This window comes from Cupressus sempervirens, chromosome 9 (assembly GCF_028749045.1).
Source record: "Cupressus sempervirens isolate cs-2001-9-10 chromosome 9, ASM2874904v1, whole genome shotgun sequence".
In the NCBI taxonomy this organism is placed as follows: domain Eukaryota; kingdom Viridiplantae; phylum Streptophyta; class Pinopsida; order Cupressales; family Cupressaceae; genus Cupressus; species Cupressus sempervirens.
The window spans coordinates 433,876,016-433,903,863 of record NC_143126.1 but is presented as its reverse complement, the minus strand read 5'-3'; the positions used below and the strand labels follow the sequence as shown (position 1 = coordinate 433,903,863).

The 27,848-nt window shown below is 35.3% G+C and overlaps 1 protein-coding gene across 13 annotated transcripts in view; it reads left to right on the top strand.

Annotated features, from left to right (window-relative positions):
* LOC149539149 (pre-mRNA-processing protein 40A-like) overlaps nt 1-27,848 on the top strand; it is a 249,680-nt gene that overhangs the window by 183,290 nt on the left and 38,542 nt on the right. For all 13 annotated transcript variants that reach the window (XM_089800486.1, XM_089800477.1, XM_089800476.1 and 10 more), the window contains exons 25-27: nt 25,184-25,291; nt 25,401-25,465; nt 25,557-25,659. In XM_089800486.1, the coding sequence (XP_089656612.1) occupies nt 25,184-25,291; nt 25,401-25,465; nt 25,557-25,659 (276 nt within the window). The remainder of the gene's footprint in view (nt 1-25,183; nt 25,292-25,400; nt 25,466-25,556; nt 25,660-27,848) is intronic.

The following is a 27,848-nucleotide window of genomic DNA, read 5'->3' as shown; positions in this document are numbered from 1 at the left end:
GATGTAGGAGAAAGTAAGATAGAAAGAAGTGAAAATGTGTTGTTGGCTCTACGGAAATATCAAGAGTTGCTCTGTGGACTTAGCAAAAGAAAAAGGAGATCCCTTCAAATTGCATCCATGGTGATATTTAATAGGAACTCTTGATCAGTTTTAGACAAGAACATCAGTTGGCACAAATTCTTGATTTACGTATCTTGAAAAGGCTCTGCGATTATGAGTACATGAGCGTCAACTTGCTTGGGTTGCCATGTTGATGTGAAGGGGAAATATAATGAAGTAATTTGATAAAATGTAAAACATAACTATATATATATATATATATATATATATATATATATATATATATATATATATATATATATATATATATATATATATATATATTCACATATATATAAATACATCTTTATAAAATATATAGAATCATCATGGTACACGATTATCCTTATAATTGTACCTATATATATGATTATAGGCATCATCCATGTATCAAGGTGATCACAAATATATGTGTGTGTGTGTGTGTGTGTGTGTGTGTGTGTGTGTGTGTGTGTGTATCTGTATATATATATAATAACTGATAATGATAACACCGCTAGGGTCTTAGATCAATAGAGAGGTAATTGCTCCTAACAGTATATTTAGATGTTTACTGATTCTAAATGTTTGACCAAGTAGCTCGTGGTACTGTCCAACATACACTCTTGTTTGCCTAGTTGCTTACCTTTAGCCATAGTGGTTATTACAACTCACACCTATTTGCCCAGTGATGGTGATGCTCCCTATGCCTAATCATTTATGGCAATGCTTTCCCCCCTTTAGCATGCTTTTGTAGAGAGAAATTCACACGAAAATATCAGATTTCTTAGTATAATCACAATAACTATAACACGTTCTATTCACAAGCCATCATAATGGCTAACCACTATTTCAATGCCCATGATGAATAACCAACTTCCTAATATTTCAAGATAACAATATAATAGTATCATAACAACTAACAAACATGTCATCTTTGTATGAAACTATAACGATTAACCATCTTACCATTTCGCATGATCATAGCTTGTTTTACCTGTCAACCAACTTCACATGAAACCTCAATGGCTATATGAAAATTTTAAATTGAGCCAAAAATTGGGATGTAATATATTTATAATATATAATATATAACTAATAGATTTTAATTATGTTAATAAATAGACATGCCCCATGAAGGGACATGTCCATTCTCTTACTCTCATATAAATATAAGAGGTGGCTGCAATTGGAGAACATGTTCCTATCCCAACAGTGCTTAGTACATTTGCAGCGATCCTCCATGAAAACTAACATTTTATCAGAGCTAGATTGCAAATATATGTGTTTGAAGTCAGTAGAGGAGTAGAGCAATTACAGAGAGTCGAAAGGCATCAAATGTGATATATTTAAGTGACAACTACATTTAATCTTTTATTTTGAACGTTTCATAACCTTAATGCAAATTCATGCAATGGAAAAAAAGGAGTAGTGCAAAAATATGAAAGAGTTTGAAATGGGCACATGAGATGTGGATGGAAAATGTTTTTGTAGGTTGCACTACCAATTTGATACTACAAATTCTCTGTCTACGTGACTGTTCACTAGATCAACATTAGATTAGCGTGGGACTACGGATTGTGGCTTGATGAGGGGATCAATATCCAATTTCAAGTTAATGGAGTGAGTTGGGAGGCAATGGGCCTTTAATGCCTAATACATGGTCACTGTGATCTTGGCGGGATCTTTCCGATTGGATCTCAGACCACTATTTGATATGAATCTACGTTAGAAAAGTCGATAATCTTGCATATCAACGTGCCATGGTTAACTCTTTCATTCCATGCAACAAGAGTTTTTTACTATTACAAAGACATAGTTAACAACTCTATATGTGATGTTTCCAGAGTTGAATGCCAGATGAGATTTATGCAATCCTTTGTAAAGGGTCAATCATATTTTTGCTAAGCTAGTTAGTTTGCTGAATGGTCATTACACTTCATACGATTGAGAAAGGAGGTATAAAGCACATTACTGTTGATAGAAAATAGTGACAAAGATGCCACCTAAGTAGGGAATTAATGATATTCTCTATACAAACAAGTGCCACCATTTACGTGGGATGAGGGCAGTACCGCACAATGAAGACCAAGGTTTATTTGGGTGACGAGACCCCTTGTAGAGTATTATCAATTGGATGCAGATTTCGATGTTCAGATTAACCTTTGAGGCCTTTGACATGCATTCCTTTAGACTCTAATGTTTTCTTGTGTTCCTTATATCTGTAACTATTTCTTGAACAGATTGGATATGTCATTTCTAATAATTCTCAGCATCATATCTATTTTAATGGAAAAGCCAAGCCTTTTACTCCATGATTCAAATAGACTTATGGAATGTCCACGTATGTTGAGATTTTGTCTTGAACATAAAAGGATAGTGTCTAAACAGGACATTAATATGGGTCTCGAACAAGAAATGTGACTATGACAAGACTATCATTTTGCATAGGAAACACAACTACGAAGGATGATGTCATTTGCTTCCATGACCCGGGTCAAATTGGAAATGGGAAGAAGACATCGATCAATACATAGCCAAGGTAATGTATAAGTGGTAGACACAAAAGTACATGGAGACAAGCAGTCCCAATGAATGTATAAATGGAAATAGGCCTCAAAAGGGTGTTATGAGAAAATATGGTATTGAGAAGGAAACGATACCCTATTCTTAAATGTCAGCATACAAAACACCTGACATGTGGAGGTAGGATCCACTCACCCGCATTATTTTGTGATATCAACAAGACAAGTATGTAAGGAAACTTACACATGAATATAATTAAGCTTTCAAAAGCCCAATATTGAATTCAAAATGATATATATATATATATATATATATATATATATATATATATATATATATATATATATATATATATATATATATATATATATATATATATATATACATATACATACATACATATATATATGTATGTATAGTTATATTTGAATTATATACATTTATTCAAAATGATATTTGATATAATGTTTGTCAATCATAAAGAGATCTATTATTCTCTTTTCAATACAATTTCTAAGTATTGTATTTCTTTTGTAGTAAAGGTTTTATTTATTTCTGTATGTGCTATAAGAATTATTTTCCTTGATCATTTCTGAGGATGTATCTTGGAGGAAAAGGAAGATTGATAGGGGATATGTTTTAGTTGATTCTTGAATATCTTGATCATATCAAGAACCAGAGGGAGTTTCGACTTTATGTAAACATTTGGTATCATGTGTATGATTGCATGAATATATGGGCCAATCCCTTGTGTACATCATGAGGAAGTGACGACTTCCAAATGATCATCACTGTATTTGTAGAAGTTATTGAAAGATGACAATCTCACAATTACATAATTTTCTATTATGATGGATATCTCACAATGTCTATGCAGATCATGATAGATTATAGTTTGCATGCATAGTGGATGTCTATATGGTAAGCATGATGAAAATGTGTGTGCATATACCTTATAAACAATTTTTTGAGTACATGGTGAATGTTATGCATATTGATATTCTGGAAGGCCATTATACAGAGTACTTGGTGAATATCTCACATCTTGATGTTCTGGAAGGCCATTACTCGTAGATTACTACTCACAGATTATTGGTGAATATCACGCGACTTGATGTTATGGAAGACCATTACTCACAGTATTTGGTGAATATCTTGCATCTCAACATTCGAGAAGGCCATTAGTCAAAGAGTATTTGGTGAATCTCATTGATATTCTAGGAGGTCAATACTCATGATATCATATGTGATATCAAACATTTTTGGGTAATTGATGAATATCATGTATTTTGAAAGACCAATACTCATAATATCAAATGTGATATCAAAACTTTTTGAGTACTTGGTGGATATCGAATGTTGATATTCTGGGAGACCAAGACTCATGATATCAAATGTCATATCAAACCTTATTTGAGTATTTGGAGAATATCATGTGTTGATATTCTAGAAGACTAATACACTTGATATCAAATGTGATATCAAAATGTTGAATATCTTTTGATCAAAGATACTTGTATATTACATTGAGTTAATATATGGTCATGTGTTTACCTTCCCTAGCTAAGAGGGAGTGTTGATGTTTTGTAGCTTTACTCGGATAAATTACATCAAGATATGTATATATATATATATAAACTTATATATATAAATATATAATATTTAAATTAAGAGAGATTATATATATATTTATAATATATTATATATAACTAAGAGATTTTAATTATGTTAATGAACAAACATGTCCCATTAAGGGACATGTTCATTATCTCTCTCTCTTATAAATATAAGAGGTGGCTGCAATTGAAAAACACATACCAATCCGATAGTGCTTAGTACATTTGCAGCTATCCTCCATGAAAACTAACACCATTTGGTTCGAACCCAAAAGTATTTGATATTTTGAGTTTGCTATTCTGGAACAGTTTGGTTCAAACCCAAAAGTCTGACATTACCATCAGATTGGTATCTCTACCAGCAATATCATCAAATTGGATTAGGCATTCAGCATGTGGAGTCTGCTTCCAGAAGAAGTGATAGAGATTCCTGAAGCAAGATTGTTACCACAACAAGTCAATAAAGCTCTGTATGATGTGGGCTTTAACCTTTAATAATGGCACAAACAACATTTTTCCAACAATCAGTTTGGGGAAAGTGCTGATAACACTTTTCTCTTCCATACGTAGAATAATACCATCCTGACACTCTCGTATCGGATTCATTTTGCTACTATCGAATCTGTTTGGTATAACTAGCAAACTTCTCCCATCTATGTTGCTGTTCAACTTACCTAATGCATTGTCAACAACTGCAGCAAATTTCTAGGGTTGGGTTGCATTGTCCAACCACATGTAGGCATTTCCTGCATTGCCACACATTTGTAGGATTTTGTCCGAAATGGTCAAGATATAGGAAAAGCAAGTAGATCCAAACAAACCATGTCATTGAATAAACCCATAAATTCTGTTGCTTTTTCCTTGCTTGCTGATAGTGGAGCTGAAGTTGATCTCAGCTGTAATATTTACGGAGTTGGGTGAAGCAAAGGAGAAAATGCGTTCTCTGACAATCGATCGAACAAGTCTAGGGAACCTCAATTTTTTAATATTTCAATTCATATGTAATCCTCATTTTTAGCAAATTGGAATTAAAATGGGAATTGGAGCAATTCCACCTATTTAGATGGAAGACCAAATCCTAGATCTGAGGGTAAATGGGGATACCAAATTCTAATTTTCTCCAACTCCAATTCCGATTTTGCTCACCCAAACTACGGACTAGAAATTTTCAGGAATTACAAATGTCTATTCCTGTTAAAATCCAAGAAACAAATGGGCCCTAGAAGAAATTAAAGAAGCATTCTTTAGTCTCAATTCAGACAAGTCTCCAGGATTGGATGGCTTCGAAGCCTTTTTCTTTAAGGAATGCTGGAATATTCTAGGATACGACTTATAGGAGGCCATTTGAGGCAACCAAAAATTCGGGAACTCTCTTATTTGAAACCAATAGCACGCTTCTAGCATTAATACCTAAAAATGTAGAACATGAGGAACAAGGGGATTTGAGGCATGTAGCATTAAGCAAAAAAATTTATAATTTTTTTTCTAAAGCATTAGCTAATAGGATCAAAAGAGTCCTATAAAAATTGATCTCAGAAGAACACACTGGCTTCGTTCCAAATAGGTCAATCTTTTATGGTATCATAATAATCCATGAACTAATACATTCGGCTCAAACTAATAAGGAACCTTGTATGTTAATGAAGTTAAACATTCAAAAAGCTTATGATAAGTTTGTCTTGCATTTTTTATGCAGATTATGGAAGCCTTCTATTTTTCTCATCAATGGATCAACTTGATATATAGTTGTATTTCAACTCCCAAAATATCCCCTCTTATTAATGGTACTCTGAAGGTTTCTTCAGCATATCTAGAGGTATTAGGCGGGGAGACCCAATCTCCCCTTTCCTATTTATCATAATGGCAGAAGCATTTGGCTTAATAAAAAAGGCTCAGCCGGATGGGAAAATTAAAGGTATCATAGCAATAGAGGAAGTTCTGAAAATGACTCACCAACAATTTGCAAATGATACAATCCTTTTGGGAGAAAGCACAATGGAGGAGGCTCGAAACTTTAAACAAATTATTTATACCTACATAGAGCGTTAGGTCAAAAAGTAAATCAAAATAAGTCAAAGATCTTTTTTCTTAACACCTCTCTTGAATTAGAAAGAAATATCTGTAATACAATAGGGTATAGGAAAGGAAATTTCCCTTGTAAATATCTTGGTATCTAGTTGGAAAACGGTGTAAGAGAAAGTGAAACATGGAAACTCATAAAAAAAGATAGATAAAAAATTGGAAAGTTAGAAAGGTAAATGGCTAACTAAAGCTGGAAGAACAACTGTGATTAAATAAGTCTTATCAGCCATCCCTACTTATCAGATATCGTGTCTACCACTCCCAAAAGGAGTAAAAAGACACCTAGATAGTAGATTAAGGAGTTTGTTTTGGCAAGGAACAAAAGGAAAAAGGAAACAAGCCTTAATAAAATGGAATAGAATATGCTGACATAAAGAATATGGAGGTCTTGGAGTTGGCAAGAACATCCAACAACTGTCAATCCGAAGGGGGCCCAAATGGTAAGAAGTCACTACCTCCTGACTGCGTGGTCACTTAGTTAGGCTTCCACTCCCACCGTGTAGGGAAGATAATGAATGATCCGTATACAACCAATCAGTCATAAAACAATCCTAGGCAAGGATTCTAATAGCAAAAACTACCTCAAGGGTACACAACTATTGAAAAAGAAAAGATAATCAAAATTGAAAAGACACTCATTCTAATACCAACACCACGTACCAAATTCAACATATAGATACCATGTACAAATCAAATATCATAAATCAAGAGATAAAGTCAATGAAAAATATTTGCGTCAAGTCAAAAGCCACTTGTCAAAGTATAATAACTATCAATGCGCCAACTATCATCAATCAAAGTAAATAATCAACGATAAATACATTCGACAATAAATACACCACTAATAATTACACCACTAGAGGCAAATACAAAATATATAGAGGAGACTCAAGCTACATATTAGGGAGTGTCATCACATGGTCCAACTACTTGTGTTACCCTGGACTAGTCTCTTATTAAACCTCAAACCCTCAACTGTTGAGTTACCTTGGACTGGTCACTCTAGATCCCAGACCCTCAACATGATACATGGAGAACCAAAATATCTCATGAAGACGAGGAAAACCAGTCATACCTCTCACTAGGTATCATTTCATTCCCATCCTTAGCTTGTACGAGCGCTCAAGGCATGGGGTGAGGCAAACGTCTCTAACTTATCTTTTTAATATGTGTCAAATCATTTTAAATTACCATGTTATCACTTATTACATAACTTACAAAAGGTTGTTTTGAAGTTTTCACATCATCGGCCCAAAATTTTTGGGGACCCCCATTTTCTTGATCGCCTTGGTAAATTTTTTTGAAGTTATCCAAAAAAATTTATTTTGAAAATTCTACGCCTTGGACGCCTTTGGGCTAAGGAAGAAATGGTTAGTTTTGTTTTTTACCCGATTTTAACTTGATTTTTTGGAACTTGTAATTTTATCCTTAGGCCAAACAAATTTCAAGGACAACATTTTCTCAATAGTTAGAACAATATTTGGCGTGGTAAAGTTACAAATTTTTGGGACTTAGACAATTTATTTTGAAAAATTGGATGTAATTGTATAATCTCGACCATTTTCAAAATAAAGTTTTTTTTAGGTTTAATTGTTTCAGATTTTTTTTTGGTGAAAAATTAATTTTGTGATGGTGAAATTTGAAAATTGATTTTGGATGCTAGAGAAAATGATTTATTTTGGGAAAAATTTAAAAAATTTGCATTGTAAAATTGAAAATGGATTAAATTGCAAAATTTTGCATTAAATTAGAAAAATTGCCTTTGAAGATTTTAAAGATACCAAAAATGATTGGTAAATTAAAGTTGAAAATCGATTTTAGCTTGCTAATACCAGTTTTAAATGATATTTTAATTACCAAAATGTTATTAAATGACAATGTTTAACATCTCCAAGGCTTTCTTAATTTTATTTTGCAATTTTGGTTCTAACCGGCAATTAAAAGTGCAAATTTCACTATTGGCAAAATTAATTTTGGCTTGACATTTAATCTGGGACCATTAATGGTGGTCTAATTTAATTTTTTGTCTTCTCCAGGGCTAGTCGGCTAGCTTGGAGGAGGTATGGGAGTGTGATAAGAGGGCTTTCCCCCTCTTTCATTTCTCATTCCACCACAAGCTTTCTTCTCTACTTGGCGATTTTTGGAGCTGATTTGTGTACTTTGCAATTTTCTTAGCAAGGGGGCAGATTTCACATATGATTGTTGATTTTTTCCCTTGGAAGAGCTCTCTCACTTGGTGATTTCTTTTCCTTGGAGCAGATTTGTCATTATTTTGGCATCGATTTTCTTGCATAGGAAGCTACGATTTCTGCCCTAGGCAATTCAAGGCAGATCTGAAACTGCTGCTTACTTGGCGATTTTTTTAAGGGTCTGATTTTCTTGAAACGGACTGCGATTTTATACCAGATCTGGGCATTATTCTTTGGTAGAGGATGCATTATTGAAGATCTGATTCTTGGCAACGTGTGGACAATTTCAAAGGGATTAAAATTCTGATTTCACAAAGAAGCTTGAATTTTTTTAAAGAATTTCATCTGAACTTCAAAGAAGACCCAACTATTGGTAAAGGTACATTCAATTCATTTTTAGAGTTGAAGGTGGTTCTTAAGCAGATTTCACACCTTGTTCTTGTTTGGTTTTTGTTTCCCTTATGTTCTTCTTGCATTCATCATCCACCACTTCATCATCCCATCTATATGTTGAAGTTTGGAGAGATAAGTGTAGATTTCATGATAGGACACTTGGTGAGGCAGGAATAAGCTAGAACACCCTAGGTTGAAGTTGGGAAATATAAGTGTAGTCCATCCTAAGATAACTGCGAGGCAGAACCCCTAGGTTGAAGATTAGAGATTGATAAGTGTAGTGATAGGAATTGGCGAGGCAGAAATAAGTTAGAATTCATCGATAGAAAGGAAGTTGGAGATCGATAAGGGTAGTCCATATCACTTAGAACGAAGGGGCAGAAATAAGTGTTTAGGATGGTAGATGTTAGTGCAAGAAATAACCCTAAGGGAACAAATACTAAGATATGATGCCCAAGACCACCTTCTTCTCAAAAGTGAGGCGAATAACCTATATCAATATCGGTACAACGAACATGATACAGCTAAAGGACAGACTAAAAGAAGGAGAATCCCCCATGGCAAAGAAGATTTACAAAAGTGGAATCGTACAAGTAGTGGCCTTCTCTCCTACCTTGCCTTGTCCAGAATTGGTCATGGAATGTGCATCCAGGTTTGATTTGGTTAGTAAATCCATCATTTTTGATGAAGGGAAGAGAGTGTTGGCCAACATTGGCAGACAAGTGATCGAAGAAGCATTTAACATCCCTCAGTACAAAAGCATGACAGTAGTAATGATGGATCAGGCGGCTAAGTTATTCTAGGATAACTAGGAGGCTTATTTCATTCATCTAAAGTAGGATTGGCTACCGGAAGGCAAGAAAGGAGTTACCAGATCATCAAGGCTCACTGTGTCAGACTTAAATCAGAGTATGATGATCTCATTGTGCTTCTCAGCCGAATCATGGGCCTAGCTCAAGGTACACAATTCAAAAACTGGATGTACTTGTTTATTGATGAAATTGAAAAAGGAAAAAGAAAATTTGATTGGGCTAGAATCATAAGCGAGAATCTAGAATTGCAACTTAGGACCGTGCAAAATCAAAAGCAATTCTATATGGTGTCCTATTTGTTCTATTTGATTGCGAGGTTGTATGAAAATCCGGGACTTAAGGCTTTAGGAGTAATTGTTAATGCGCTGGGGCAATGTTTGGTGCATGAGTGCTATCCACAGCTTCATTTGCACAACAACAAAGACTATAAGATATTTTGTGATGCCTTTGCCATGAACACAGTAAGTTCATTACTTTGGCTAGCTAGCTGAGTTCATTACTTTGGCTAAAAAGATGAAAGGTAAGGGTAGAACCATAGTTTAAAAACTCGGTATCGGCAATATCTCGGCCAGCCCAAAATTTTTGAAAAATTTGGAATTGGCAAAAACTCGGCAAAAAAAACGGCAATAAATTGGCTCTTTTATTGAACATTTGAAAATATAAAATTTCTTAAAATATTCTAAAATCTGTTATAAATCTACTACTATATTTTCTGGCCCCGAAATGGAAGAATCCTTTGTGAATCACAAATAATTTTATAATTTGACCCCCGACTGAAATCACAAACCGTTCAAATTTTTTGGCCCCCAACTGAAATCACAAATAATTTGTGAATCTGAAGATTGCGGAATGGAAGAGTGTTGTTTTAACGCATTGAAATGGCGGAATCTGACTCGTAATAAGGAAGTCGTCGGCGACAGGTAGAAAGAAGGTGGTTTTAATAAAGTTAAAAAAAACCCTAAACGATGGACAACTTTTCAACGATTTTTTGGGCGACTTTTTCATTTCAACGCGTTTTTTTTCTGTTTTTATTGCCACGGTTTTTTGCATTATTTGGTGCCAAAATTTATTGCGTTTTATTTGGTTGCAGGAGGGTTTTGCGTGATATCGTGATATTTACATTTTTTGGCGATATTTTGAACAATGGGTAGAACTATATTAGAAGATCATTTGATGTAAGCCCAAGTGGCAATTTCTCTTTCTTCTAGGATGGGGTAGGTGTCTGATTTTGATTGGCCACCATTAAGGTGCCTTCTCATTGGTTGCCACTTTTTCCTTTTTTCATTGGTCCATTGATGAGGTGGCATCTTCTCATTGGCCAATGGGGTGGCAACCCTAATTAGGGTTTTTAGGATCCATTCTGGATTGTTGATTTTGCCTCTTTATTTCTACTGTTAGTTGTAAATTTTGGCCTCTATATAAGGCCATTTGCTCTTATTTGTAAAGGGTTGGAGAAAATTGTTGCTAAGATAATACCAAAATTGTCTCTCTTTATCATTGTTGTGACTTGCATGGTGATTAAGAACATTTGGTGTTATTGCATGATTTCTAATTCCAATAGTTAGAATTAGATTTCCTTTGAAATTGTTAAAGTAGATTTCATTTTAAGAAAGTTGCTAAGTAAGAGTAAGAGTAGATGGATAGTTGCATGGTAATATTAGTGGATGTTTGATAGGGATCTATAAACTAGGCCACTAGCATCCTAGCGTCTGGTTAGGAAGCATTGCCTGGTAATCTAGTCATTTTCCCTTGAATCATTGCATCTATGGAGGTAGAGCCTCTGGTTAGCTTTCATCAAATTCGATCCTTGTCCATTTGCTAATCTTTCTATTCATAGGAGTAGGAGTAGAATAGCAAGTAGTATAGTATTTGGAGTTTTGAAGAAGGTTAGGAAGGCGTAAGTCATTAAAACTTTTACCCTCCATTGCCATCACCATTTTCATCAGCATCATTTGGATCTCATACAAAACCATTGTCACCATCATCCCACCAAAAGTCCAAGTTGTCCTCAAACAAATAGTGTACAGTTGCCTACGTGATTACCAAAAAATCACATCGATATACTGAATTAGTATCCACAGGTTTAAGGAACATTGGAGTTTTTCTTATGTCTTCATGAGTATTAACTTTTCAAGAGAGGAATTGAAGATTTGATATTCTATATCAAGTGTTCAATTGCTATATGTTTTGTAGTGGTACAAAACTAACATCAACAAAGGCTACCCCGATACTGACCACTTTGGGTCCTGGAGCCCTATTGCAAGCCACTCCCAAAGACATGTACCTAGTCAACCTCTCCTAAGCATACAAATCACAGTTGTGTCCTATACCACAACACCCATAATGATTAGACTCGATTTCTTAACAGGCAACCCGAAAATAAGTTGGCTCCCAAACCCCAAATAAACATAAATGCTCCACAAAGTAAATCTCATAAATGCAACTTTCCATTTCATTATAGAAGAAAACACAGAAGCCTTTGGGGTACATCCAAGTTGGCCAGTTAAACATCTCATAGGAAAACCAACCCGAAAAGAACAACATATAACTCCAAGTAAAAACACAGGGAAAAAAACATAGATACCTAAATCACATGGTTAAAATCACTTATTTTAAGAAGTTTGGTTTGGCCAATAGAACATATTTTTAATCATAAATTTATACATGATTTCAAAATTATGATATCCCTATGACTAAATATTTAAATCCATACAAATGCTTATCCATAGACAAAATCAATTGTTATAAGCCAATAAGGTCATTATGTTTAAATCAATGTATAATAATATCAAGCTTCATTAGAATAATAATATTTAAATATAATAATCCTAAGTATAGAGTTTAAAATTTAACAACCATGATTAAATTTAGTATAAACTTATTTTAGTATTTAACAATCCAAATTTTAAATAAATAAAATACAATTTAAACATATTTTAAATAAAATGTAATTTATTTTAAAATGACAAAGTAAGTAACAATTAATAATTTAATAAAATTTGGTTAATTAAAATAAGTATATTGTATGCTTTATACTGAGTTTTACTATTGATCTGAAAAATACCCGACCAATTCTGATATCTCTACGGTCTTATATGAATCCAGGGAAGTATAGTTATTGTAGCAATGTGCAATACAAATATCAATGTTTTGATCTACTTGTGCATGCGATGGTTTTTCTGCTTCAGGTGTTGACTTTACAGAATAGCTAGTCTGAAGTTCTATATCTTTGTCATTGCTATGATGCTTATTGCTTGTGCTGTGTTTTGTTGTTCCACCAAATGATCCAGATGTATATGGAAAGAAGAAAAGAATGTCCAATGCTGGGATTTGGTGATGAATAACTAATTATGTTATTTTATTCGATGATCCCCATTGGAAATGAGTACTGACACGTCTTTTAAGTACGAGGATGTAAGAAGGGAAGAGCTTGTCTCTTCACCACAACCCTAATACTAGGGTTTCCATCACAGTTTTACAGATTGAACCTTTGTTAGTTTCGTAATTAGTTTGATATTCTTAAAAACCTGCATTGTGTAAACATGCAGATGGATTGTTTGTTAATATGTGCCCAGAAGTCTGTTTGTTGTCTGAACTATACATTATATCTCCTATCATGTTATCTCTATCTCAGCCATTAATTTTAGACTTGATATCCACCTTCCTACTGATTATGAATTTGCTTCTATGCAGATTTAATACCTTTTCAAAGGATATCTATTAGATGCTAGTTTGGAATGGTGAATGTTATTGCTGTGATTGCTGCTAGGAGAGGTTGCTACAAATGTTTCCCTGACAAATATCTGATCCATCATGATCCAATTACCTCTCTGCATATGATCATCCAATGCATGTTTGCTGACTGGCTCTTCAATTATTACTTTGCTCCCACTTTTGTTTTGTCTGCTCATGACTATAGGAATTTAGAATGATTGTTGTGCAGTTGTAAATATGATGGAGAACATCTGCAATACTATTGGTAGCTATTAAATTGGTGGAATCTTCCATAGAATTCATCTTTTTCCTTATTCTTTTCTGCTCTAGACTGCAGTGATATTATGCTTTATCTGTCCATGTCCGAGCGGAAGAGAAGTAATTGCTATTAGTAATGGTAACCATTTGTTCTTGCGCAGTCACTCCTGTTCGATGATATTGTAGTTTCCCGTCCATGTTTTCTTGTGTTTTAAACCATATTCCATAATTAGGATTTAGGTTATCCCTTGTTAGCAACATTGTTTTTACTTTCCTTATGATCATCTGTTTATTCTCCTCTCTTGTTCCTATACATTTGCAGCCTTGCCTCTGATACCTTGTTAAGGGATCACTGCAAACGTACTAAGCACTGCCAATATTTCTGTGTGTTCCAATTGCAGATCCAAATGCATATATGTTGGAGTAGAAGATACATGTCTGAAGAAGAGACATGCCTCTATGATAATCATTATTGGTTATGGCTAGTTAATAATCATTAGACTTAATTAACAGCAATATACACACACGCGCGCACACACACACACACACATATGTATGTATGTATATCTATAGATACATATATGTATGTATACATATACATACATATATGTATGTATGTATATATATATATATATATAAAATTAATGATTAGTTAAATGCAATAATGTTTAACCGATAACCATTAAAGATTAGATCAATTCAATCTGACTGAACTTACAACTTTAACAATAGTCATGGTTAGCTGTAGGGGAATGTAAGGACAAAACTGTACAAATTAATTGGTGGAATGGTAATGAGACATTTTGGTCTATGGCACATTTACTTCATGGTGCTTTGGTCTCCACGTTACAAAGACTTATGAGAGCCCTTCTTGCCATCTTTTGGGTGTCACTGGCTGTAATAACCCTTACTAGAACTGAGCCAATATTAAACCACAAATTTCAAGTTCATAGCATAGGCATTCTGTAAAACATTTGTATGAGTATAGCATTCTGAAATATTCACTTATCTTTGAAATTTATTTTACCAAACAATTTGCATCCCATCTTCAGGCAACAAGAAAATCTCTGTTCTAAACTTGAAATTGAACATTTGTTTGTTACAGAACAGCAGAAGAAACAATAGCAACAAGTGCTACAAGTCTACAAAATACCTCCTCACTCAGCAAACTTCTGTTTCTGAATTCTTATGGTTTATATGTTTAGATTTTCTTTCATAACACATCACAGTATATAGTGCACAATTGTAGTATCCCATCCCTTATATTTGCAAAAGAATTCAGAATTTGTCTATGGCATTTTTACGAATAGTTGGTGTGCATTCCCAAAGATAAAAGTACTGATATTACTGTGATATTCTTGCTGTGACTGTTATTAGCATTTATGGTGTGTGTTCAAAACAAATGATATATGGATGTCCAAAAGTAGTTTGTACCAGTGGCAGCTCAAGAAGAACAGTACTATTGCATTAATACATATAACCTCTATTACAACTGCTGATAGAAATTACTAACTGGAATGCAAGATTAAATGAAGTAACTCCTAGCTCACGTAGGATGACATCTTAATATGCAGAAGAAAACATGATGGAAGAAACCTGGGAAAGTGCAGATCACGATTTCTATATTGGGCATGTGCTGTGGTTGGAGAACAACCCACGCTACCTGTTATTTGCCCACACCTGTCGTCTATCAAGTTGATATCTTCAAGCTGCTATCCAACCTATTGCCTCATGAGCTCTGTACCAGTGATCTGATATTTAAAGCCTTCCCTTCAACTGACTGTACATTTCTCTCTACTTGCTGCAGTCTCAGGAAGAATGCATATAATCTTCAGCGTACTGCCTCTAATTCTGACCTGAACCAATAATGGTGAGATTCCGGGTTTGCGTCCAGCCTCGGTATTTTCCTTAAGGGGTTTCGTCCTTAGGAAATATCTGGTCACATTAAGCAACCTTTAGGATTTGAGAAATTAATATATTTCATATTTTTCATGGTAACAATCCCAATGCAAATGCTTTCCTTTATAACTTCGAAATGAGGAGAGGTACGAATAACTTAGCAATATGGGATAAAAGACTATTTCGTCTTTTAGTCACTTAAGTTACTTTTGTCAGAAAGTGACTTTAAATCATAAAATAACTTTATATTTGCACTTTATAATATTAGAGTGACTTTATTATTATAAGTTACTTTATAACTTTATTATAACATTAAAATATTTAAATAAATCACTTAAGTCACTGGAACTTTAATATCTCTTGAAATACTTGTTTGATTGCCATGCCGTCTGATATAGGAATCTCTTCTCATAATTCTCCAAGTGACCAAATGCACTTTCTAAAAATAGAAAGAGTCCATCTCTATTACTCCTAACTTACTATACATAGTAAGTATGGCAAATGAAATCTAAATGATATCGAACAAAGGCCAAATCCATAAATCCCTGAATGTTGGAGATGAATCAATCCTTAGAAGACCCTCTAACCATCCTCATTAGCCTACAAGGATCCAATATTAGGCTAATCCTTGAAATTCTGATGATCGCAACAAATGGGTACATTACAGTCCTCCCTTCTCGAGATTGCTTGCCGTCAAGCAATCTAGCAATCACAGTGAACTCCAACCTCCGCCTGGATCCCAAATGGAGTAGTATGTGACACCCCCTATTAATATTGAATCAACTGCATACCACTAGCATCATCAGGACCAACAACATAACCTGCAATATAGCACCCAAAACTTGTGCTAATGATGTAGGAGTTAGAATATCACCAGAAGAATTCCTCACAAGAAATATCTTCATCCTAGTCCCCACCCATATAATATAAATTGGATTGGAATCCTGATCATCAATCCCTTGAAGAGACACAGTTGCAGGAGAATCATATGCACTCATGCCAACTGTATCAACTATAGGTGTAGCCACATCAAAATCTGTGGATATAGGAACATTACTAACTGCCGCAACACAAAATTGAATCTTTATAGATGGTGAAAATTGAGTCCGACTCCACTCAGGTGAGTGATCAACATCAACCTCAAACAACGGATTGTCATAAGACAATGTTGCATCCATGTGAAACGTAGGGCTATCCATGAAGTGAACATCAACAGTTTGTTGATCGATAGTATAACATGACTCTATCACTACATTGCTTACCTTATCAACAATAACAAGTGTACTATCATCAGAGCACACAAATACAACCGCTTGCATACTACTAAGCTCCTCATTGGATGGCTCAACCGACACAGAAGTGGCTGCTGATATGATAGTATCCTTGCATGCTCCTACTCCCACTATCGCTACATTGCCATCAAATACATGATTTGGAGAACTCATGCCAACAACTGCATCATCTGACTTAACTTGACATAAATCCTCATCACATTCCACCTCAATTGTGCCCACCACTAGCTTTCACTAGCTGTCATCTTATAGTGATGTGGTCAGAGGCTCAGGTGGGGTTGCTTGCCTTGTCTACAATCCTCTTTGGGATCAAACTTCTACTATTTTCTTTTCTAAAATTTCGCTAGATTAATGTGGGTCCATGTTTGCTCTTTTGCCTAGTGCCTTAGAGACCCTTTCATTGTAGTATGTTACTTTCTTTTGGCATCTTCTTTGTATAAATTTGACAATGGCCTTGACGGGGATCCCTACATTGATTTATTCAACAACATTAGTGATTTTTTATGGTTGAGGATATTACCATTCTTGGGGATTTCAGTGCACGAACCAGGGTTGTTTAGATCCCTATCCACAAATGGGATGTGAACACTACGTGCATTGAGTATACAAAACTTGTTGCTATGGGGCTTTAGAGATATTCTGACAATGCCTTGCAACCCCTTATAAAGTTTGGCCACCTTCTTTTCCAGCTTTGCGAGTGGTTAGATTTGGTGATTCTAAATTGTCTTTCCAACTTCTTTGGTTCTCGTTTACTCATTTGCAGGCCTTACGGTCTCATTTGCAGGTGCAGGCCTCATGGTGGTGATGCAAGTTTGGTGGACTATGTTCTTTCCTACTGATTCTTCATTTCCTCCATCACTCACTTCTTTGTCATCCCTATTCCCCTTGCCCACCATGCTCTCCTTAGTTGTACTATCCTGTTTTCCCCTCACCAACCCACTTCCCTTCCTACCTTCCCGGTTCTTCCCTCGATACCTCATTTTTCTCTAATGACGATGGCCGAGACCTTTTTAGCCACCATCTCAAACAATTCTTCATCCAAACTCCCTCCCCCCTTAGAGTTTTTGGCACCGTATTTGCCTTCCTTTCCTCTTCTATCTAGGAGGCTTCCCTTCTTTCTTTCCCTTAGCACACCACCCCCTTTCCTCTCAAAATTGAGAATACCTATCTATGAGCAAGTGGTACGATAGTGACTAAAAGTCCTTCCATCACATCTTGCACTCGTCTTTCATGCATTACCTCCCCTCCTATGCCTCGCTAAAAAACTTGTACCACCATGTTCTCCCTCATAGTATGCATCTCTTCACTTCCCAATCTAGTAGAGCCCTTCGTGTCTCACTCATCCAGTCCCCCAACTCCTGGCACATCATTTTTCCTTGCCGCACCCCTTCCCCTTGAGTTGAACTACAACCTCCTTGTCTCTCATATTTCTACTTTCTATGATATCCTTTTCTAGTCTCCTATGCAGTTCACCCCCTCTCAATGTTATCTTTTCACCTATACAAACACCAAGGAAGTTGTTAGATCTGTAAATAGTATTGGGGTGACAAATGAGGAAGGATTCCAAGTAAAACTCTTCAAACATGTGATCATAGTGTGGGGTTCCTTCCTCATCGATCTCTTCAATCGTGTGGGTTTAACAAGGTTCGCCCCCCCCCCCCCCCCCCCACATAGTTGATCTGATTCATAAGGTAGGCCTTGCTTCATATCTAACAACTACAAAACCATCATGGTTGGCCATACTTTTTCCAAACTTTGGCACAATTCAGCACACTCTTCCCTCTTGGGTGTTGGATTAGCATCACATTTGGACTAGCTAACAAGCTGGTTTAAGCAAGGATTATCAAATCATGGACCACATTTTGACTCTTTGAGCAATTATTGAGGGGGCTTGTCATTTCTTGACAAAAGTTTAGTTCTGCTTTGTGGATTTTCACAAAGCATTTGGTTTTGTTCCTAGGTTGGCTTGTTTCTATAGAGTTTGTAACATTGGCATCTTTTAGTCTTTTGTTTGATATCATGAGACAATATGATAAGATAATTAGTCACATCAAGACATCTTGTGGGGTTTTTAACTTCATTAAGAGCACTGTTGGTATTGGTGCTAAGCAAGGTTGCCCTCTATTCCTCACTTTTTTTGGGATTTACATTGGCGAGTTGGAGGCATTTCTTCGAGATAACTCTTTGCCAAGGAACAACCATGTTCTACACCAATTTTTGATTCCTATCTTTCTTTTTGCTCCTCCTAGCCTTCTCCTTGGAAGGCTTACAAAGACTTCTTAATGGTCTAGCTCCTTTTTGCAATTTGCAGTTGTTGACCTTTGATTTGAGGAAGACTGAGGCGATGGTCTTCAATAGTCTCAAGATCTCTCACCTCTACCTCTTCAAATGGGTGGAGATTGAGATTTCTTCTTCTTGTGCATACCTCAAGGTTAAGTTCTTCGGTCCCTGTTTTAGCATGAGATGTGCCCTCTAATTATGCATCAACAAAGGGTATGACTCATTGGCCCCTCTTAATAGACGATGTCTACGACATCACTTATAGGACACCACATCCAAGTTCACTCTTATGGACACTTTGATTAGATCAACTATTCTCTATGGCTCTGTTGTGCGGGGGACCTTGTTGGAGTCAGATTGGACCTCGATTGAGTGGGTCCAAAATCTTCTTCTTCGATGCATCATCAAGTGCAAGTAGTCCAGTTCACATAATATTATTCTTGCTGGGTTTGGGGCTCGCCCCTTCAGGCTTGTGGTCGTCTTCGATCTAGTTTTGTTTTTGCAATGTATGTGAGGTTTCATTGATTCTTTTTAAAGAGCTACTCCTACCTTTCCTATTGCTCTTCTAAGTCTATTCTCGCTTCCATTTCTAAGGGCCGAGTTCGTGGTTGGTTATGGTATGCTCAAGCTCTGGCCCTTCTTGGCTCCACTGCAGTTGAGATAAATAGTTTGCCCACTTCCGATAATTAATTGATGGTCCTCCTTATCTCTTGCCTCCTACACAAGAGCTGAATTTGTGCATCAAAACAACATAGATGAGCATTTTATTCACACCACTTGGGTTAATCCTCACGTGAGGCTTAGCCCTAAGATTGTGTTCAATGCTGAGTACTTTCTTGAGATGAAGGATGAGCTCATTGTTTGTCCTTCTTACTTATCTAATTGCTGGTTGGATTCATTCCAGATCCGTCTCGTCTCTTTCAAAGTAGGTTTGTTGGCTTCGCATTGAGACCAATCATCGCCTTGATAGAGAGAACAAGATTTTCCAACTTTGTAGCATTGGGAAGGTTGAGTCACAGGCACATTTCATCTTTTGCGGCCCTATGTACTATGAAATTTGTGGGAAATTCTATTGCCTTTCTAGTGAGGCATAGTTTATCTCTACTCTCTTCAAGTTCACAGATCAAAGGTGGCTACCACTTTATCTTTGAGAGGTTGTAAGGCTTCGAGACCACTCTCTCTAGCAGTAGTACTGGGCCATTTGTTATCTTATTACCTCCTTCCTTGGGCTCCTTTCAGCGTGTAGTACTAAGTGCTAGCTTGGTCCTTCTTCAAGCCATACCAAATCTATGAAGCCTCGAAATAATTTTTTTGCAACAACCATCTTCCTCTTCTAGGAGTCCACAGAAGAAACCTAGGGCCCTTTTTAATTTTGTGGCTCACCTTTTTGTTTTGGGCTTCTTCAGTTCTGCTCCAAGCTAGTAGGGGAGTTAGGGGTTTCTCTATTGGTTCCCCCACACTATCTTTCTTTGTTGTTGTTTTCTTTTATTATTGGTGTTGACTTTTCTTGAGCACCATTTGGGGTCCTCACTATGGGCTTGCCCTCTTGTTTGTTATTCGACAGTCCCTTGGACCCTCTTTGTGGCCATTTGTTGGACATTTATTAATTTATCTTATCCTATGCACAAAGAGAAAAATAAAGAGATCTATTTTGGTTAATTGGAAAATGCTCGGCAAGATTGACTACATATCAAAACATTATTTCTATTTGTTTATTACTACTTAAGAACCATTTTGTTCGCTAAAGTTTTTGTAAGTCATTAAGACTACAACCTACAAAATGGAAACTTTAGGAAACACTGTAGTAAGATGCATCTCTCCTCCTAGCAATAGGGTAGGCCCCCTTCTTACCGTAAACAACAACTACTTTGCGAATTAACAAAAGGAATCTATTGATATGGTAATACCAATGGCTTGGTCATTGACATAAGAACAACTCTTAAGACAACAAGTGTAACTTAATTTGTTTGTTTGATAATAAGAACCCAAAGTCTCTTATGATTGATACTTTTTGAAGAATAAAGTGAATAGCTAACAAGGCACAAAGGCTCTTACGAACAATCCAAATTGAAATAATATACTAGAAATTAAAGAACAAAGTATTTAATCCCTAGTATTTGCAGCCACTATTATCTATCTCAATTTGTCCTATGGCAACACAGAGTCTTCAAAAGTTCAAATTGGATCTAAATGCAATAGGCAACTCAAATTTTGCACAATTGAACTCAAATTCCTCTTGAACAAAGCATTACAATTTATAATCAATGTTTAGAAAATGTCATTACATAACACTTTGAATCAACACAAAGTTTGAAAGAAAGTTGCCCTTTTTATCGAAAGCAATCTGATTTACATCCAAGCACAAAGTCTTAGAGTGCACATACAAACTTGTAGAAGTTCCTTGCCTCACCAAAGGATGATTATTTATAATGAGCTCCCTCCTTTATATTGGAAAAGAAGAGAGAGAAAGGTGGAGAGAAAAGGGGAAGCCCTTAACCACCTTGACTTATTCAAAAACAAACTCCTAACTAATTTTGAATTATTCTAAATTGCATGCAATTGCAACTTGATTACATGTTACAACTTTGCATGTGATACTATCACGTGCAATTATATTTTGTTTTTCATTACATGTAATATGTCACTTACAAATTACAAATACATGATGAAAAAATTCTATGTGCCTAACAAAACACGTCGTCTATTACATCATGCTTCATTGATCTTCATGGTGCTATGAGACGCCCGATATTTTATGATAATTTTGCTCAAGTTTGGTGGAAGCATCTCAAACCAGAATATGAATATGTATCGTTGATTGTTTTGTTGAGTGGTCATTAATCATTTGTCTTGAAATCACTCTATGCTTCGAGTCACTCTTTCACCGCCCTTTATGCTCCATTACGTGATCGTGCTCGCTTCATGTTCTCCTTTCTTTCCATGTATAAAACCATCTCTTTAAATGGTGGAAAAACTTAAAAACGGGTTTTTTTCGGAGCATTGCATCTGGAATATAGTTGGAAACTTTTGGGATATATGCATTTAAGCTTAAAATATGTGCTTATATGGTTGAAAAAAAACCCAAAAAAGGTTTTTGAAGTTCAGAAGCGTGTGCGGACACCAAGCGTTATACGAGGAAAATGCATGGAAATGGATGGAAAGATGTAAGGTTATAATGAGATTTTGTGTCTTCATCACAAGTAAACGTGCACACACATGCAAGCAACCACCATTACGAGTATTTAAGTCATGTGTAGTAGTATGCAAGGTATGAATGGAGTGTATGAAACCATAAAAGTGGGGTTTTTTGAAGCAAAATCACGTGATAAATGGGCTCTCTTTCTTTGGTAGTTTCTTTTAAGAATGGGACTTTTAATCCTTGATTGCAAGTAAAAGCAAGATGAAGTACTTACACATGCAACTTAAAGAATTTAGATGGAAAATAAGAGCACATAATTTACAGAACAAATGCAAATCTGAAATGAAATGAAGAGATCTGCAAACAAAAAAAAAAGAACATATATACAACTTCGCCCGATGAAATTGACAAGAAATTTAACCTCTTTCCACAAAAAACAAGAGAAGTCTCTTCACATCTTTGTGCAAAATTTGATGCAAATCCATGAGATTTTCAGATTTAGAAAAGATTACAACAAAGAAACATATATAGAGTTCAAATCTTGACTTGATCCTCGCCAAATGAATGCATCCTTGAGTCAAAATCCATTCCTTGGAAAGTGTAGGAAGTTAGAGGTTAAAATTGCACCATTTTAGCAATTGTTTTGACCAAGCAATGTGCACAAAGAAAAGAATTTGGGAAAAGGCATCCAAAGCATAATAAGTGATTTGAAAGAGTAGAATTCCCACTAAGGAGAGGAAATGCTTTGGAACTTACCTTGAATCAAACATTTGCTGATTTGATGGTGCAAAATGTCGTCGGTAGATATTGTGTAGCCGATGGGATGATGTCGTCGGTAGATATTGTGTAGCCAACGGGTAGATTAGCATGTAGTCGTTAATTGTTATGTAGCCGACGGACCCCTTTGGGAAGGTTCTTCGGGAAGTATATGTCCACCATCCGAGATCATTGTAATCATCATTGTAAGCATTATGTAATCTCTTCGGCATATATGCGAATAATAAAAGGAGTACTGCTGTTACATGTTCTTGTCTATTGTCTGTATGCATTAATCTATTTACCCCATACAGTAAACACAAAATACTCAAAACTAAGGCATTTTTGGGGAAAAATGTGCCCTAGGTTGTGAAATGTGCAAAAAGCTTAGTAAACCCTATTTTTGTGTAGCTAGATGTGATCCTTGGATGATTTGTCGTAAAAATGACTTAAAGATCTTCAAAATCCATCAAGTATTGACCAAGAAATGAGTGATTCTTTGCTGCAAAATCCCGTTTTTGAAGAAAAATGCCCAAAAAAGTAGAGTTTTCAAAGCCAAAAAACATGTGTTTTTGGGCTATAAGTCACCACTTTTGGGTATTTAACCAAAACACTATATATATTTAAGTGAAGACACTTTTTGGTTGCAAAAACATGTGCTTTTGGACCAAATTGCCACCTTACTCAAACTCATGTATTTGTGAGTGAAGACACACTTTTGAATTACAAAAGCATGTGCTTTTGGGCCAAAACTCGCCACGCATATGCCTTGTAGTAATAAAATCATTAAAGACACTTTTAGGTTATGAAAGCACATGCTTTTGGGTTGAAAATCCCCACCTTAAGTGATTTTAGCTTAAAATACATGTTATAAATGTAAAGACGTTCTAAATGTAAAGACGTTCTTTTGAATGGCAAAAGCATGTGCTTTTGACATATAAATCGCCACCCCTATGCATATTAACACTAGATGAGCAATGATGTGCCTCTAGATTATAAAAGCACGTGTTTTGGAGTCAAAAGAGCCCACTATATGCATAAACATGTTCAAAACCCCCTTATAAAAACGTAATATCATGTTTTTTAGGAACAAAAACACTTGATTTGGCAATTGCATGTGCTTTTGGGTTAAAATTCCCACCTATACGCATTTTATTACTAACTCAAGTTAATAAGGACATTAATAAACTTAAAAAACACAATAACACATGCTTTTGGGTTCAAATTCCCCACTTTTAATCACTTAACTGGTTAAATAAGATGTTATTGCATTCAAATAGTCCACTTATATGCTTTTAAGACTTAAATTTTTTGGTAGTGGGGTTTTAGTAGGTGTTTAGCATGTTGATATATGCTTTGAGTAATAAAAACCCCACCTTTATGTGCTTGTAGTGTCTCATGTAATTAAATTTAATAAAATAACTATAGTTTTCAATAAAGTTACATGAAAATAGACTTAAAAGGCTAATTTTTGTAAAACATTAAAAAGTATGGTCAAACCAAGTCAGAATTAGCTAAAATTTGAAATGGATGCCAAAATCCACTTTAAATATTAAATATAATTTTATTTTGTGCTTTTGCGTATAGAAAGCCCAATTTTAATCACGCCGTGCTTTCAACCTGAAAACCCCCACCTTTTCCTTCTTAACTTGAGCTAGGCAACTCCATTTGAGGCCTAAGCAGGATTGCAAGGGCTATTATCAGAAGGCAAAAACAAGACTCAAAACTATTTACAGCAAGAAGAGAACAAACAAAAGATGCAACCAACAATCAAGCGTCTACAATCATAGAAGAAAAACTCTTTTTTGTAAACATTGGGGGTTAAACTTGATGGTAACTTCCAAAAGAAATGCACTAACAAAGTCGCATAGAGTGCAATTCAGTGATAATGAATTGCCTTAATGACGCTTTATCAATAAGAGGCTATATCAACAGATTCATGAGAAAATTGTGTAGGTTTGGCTCAATTTTATGATGTCAAAACTGAGGACAACACACTTTCATTCTTTCATTGATAATATTATGCAGAATTCTGTAGCTAGCTTGGTACATGATTTTTAAATGCTCAAAGGCATTTCCATGATGTTAAAAATGTTGAGTTCGATGTACTTTCTATTTTCTTTTCTGATATTAAATCTTCCTTTTGCAGCTTGTCTTTGAAGAGCTGATTGAAAAGGCAAGAGAGAAAGAAGAGAGAGAAGAAAGAAAGAGGCGAAGGCTTACAGAGGATTTCAAAACTCTGCTGCTTAGTACAAAGGTCTTTCACCACCTCTTATAAATTGTTGCTTCTAATGATGCTCTATCATTAATAGTAGGTATAAATATTGGATAGCATTGTTTAATATTGTTTTTTCTTTGCCAAATAGGCAATATCTTCTTCCTCGAGATGGGAGGACTGCAAATTATTGCTAGAAGATACCCAAGAGTACAGGTATGCTGGAGCTGCAATAAAACCTTTGCCAGTTTTATTGAATATACTTGTGGTTTAATACCGAATTAAATATGCTGGCTATCATTTTCAGGGCAATTAAAGAGGTCACCTTTCGTAGGAGTCTTTTTGATGAGTACATTGCTAGTCTTCGATTTAAAGAAATGGAAAGGGAAAAAGAACTTGAAGAAGAAAAGGTTTGTTACATTGTTACTTAAGTTACTAAATCTGCCCTGCCACAAAAACCTAATCTACTTACGGATGCATCATTTCTAGCTTACAGTCTGTTCATAGCTTAAGTGACTAATTGTCAAAATTTTGTATCAGATCTTGCTTCGACTATTTTTCTGTTTTAAATACCTTCTAACGTGTACTAAATGATTACTTGCTAGTAGCTTATTTATATTCTTCTTTTATTTTTCTTGAGTACAAGGCTTTGGGAACAACTCCGTGGATTTTCTTTTACATTTTAGATAGCATTAGGCGGTCTGTAGTTAAATTTTATCATGTTAAAAGAAAAAGAGATGATTGCAGTACTCTCTCAATACATGATAGTATGATACTAACAATGCAATAAGGAAGCCCAAGAAAGGAAGAAAACCAAAATACTAAATGACCTAACTAAAGGCGTCACTGAATTCAAAATTTCTTCCATTAGCTATGTTAAGACCACAGTTACCTTTTCCAATTCAATAAAAATGTCAGTAATTATTGCTATAATTACTAATTTTGTGCATGCATGTATGTATACAGTTTCAATATTTGGTTTGTTTCTTTTTAATTTTGGATTATTTTTAATATAAAGAGCCTAAATTATACCAATTATCAGAGATCTTAGTTTATATTATATAAAGGAAATGCCAAGAGGAAAACCTTGGGGAAGTGTTTAAAAAATATATTTTTCCCAACCAAATATGACAATGTTTGGAATAGTTATGGATTTTTTTTTGTCATGTCAACAATTGGATGCTATGAGTTGATAATTTCAGAGGGCTTACATAATTTCAATCAGTGAAGAAAATATCTGCAATAACTGGCAAGTAATCGGCCTTGGATGGTTGGGCATATTGATAATCTGATCTGAATCAGATTTCTGATAATTTTTTGTATACTAGGGTAGAATTTCAAATCAGGAAACTGTTAGGAATAATTGGTATTTAGTTCTCACATACAAATTTACCTTCTTGGCAATGGAAACAGCTTAGCAGGAGATTTTATGATGCTTAGGAAAATCATATAATCTCAAGATGACTTCTTTATTGGGGATGAGATGCTTCTTCACACTGTAATTAAGAGACTACTAGGAAATATGTATTTCATCAAGGCTAACCCGAGTTTCCTGGATGGGTAGTGCATTTCTGTGTCAGCGATTTTCCGAGCCAATTTTGGGAATGACTATATAACTTATGGGGAGAATCTAAAATATATAGGGAAGTTTCAAATGTTAATATGAAAACATGGACAAAGCATGCATATACATTATAAAACCTTAGCATATAACATATCTGTTCAGAATTCATTTTCAAAACTCAATATTCATTCAGAATTTTGTGATTCAAAATTCACATGTGATATTAAAATACTAACATACAAAATGCCCAAAGACTAAATTGCTGCCATATTTACAATTACGATACGAAAATACCAAAAACAAAGAACACAACTGCCCCTAATCTGCATCTCCCAATGTGTACCAACATTAGAGTCCTTTGAGTCATTGTCATTGTCACAGTCCACCTCATCCAATAGTATCCCAACCAATCCCCCGAATGTCAACTTCTCATCAACCTTGGGGATGTCTTCAAGATGAATATTCTATCATAAATCTAGAGTCTTCTGATACTTTGGAGTTTGACAATCCTAAAGTTGAAGAGCACTATACACGAGTACTAGCTTCCTTTCTCGTCTAGATATAAGTCTATTCCTTTTGATATTGTGGTTAAGCCATATATAGACCAATTCCTCTTTGCAATAGAGGAATCAAGAACCTGTACAAGGAGACGATCGACATTTACCTTCAATTGTGGTGTATCCTTCCCATGCTATGCTTGCCATCCAATAGTGTTAGGTTGTGTATATAGCTCAATCCGACCTTGCTTGTGGCTTACTCAACCTTAACATATAAACATGTTTTCAGAATTCATTTTCAATACTCAATATGCATTCACAATTTTGTAATTCAGAATTTGTTGTCAATGTGCACGTGATATTAAAAAACTAACAGGCAAAATTCCCAAAGGCTTAATTGCTGTCGTAGTTTCATTTTCAATTACAATATGAAAATACAAAAAAACAAAGAACACAATTGTCCCTAGTCCAAATCTCCAAACATTGCACCAACATTAGAGTCCTTTCTGTCATTGCCATTGTCATGGTCAACCTCATC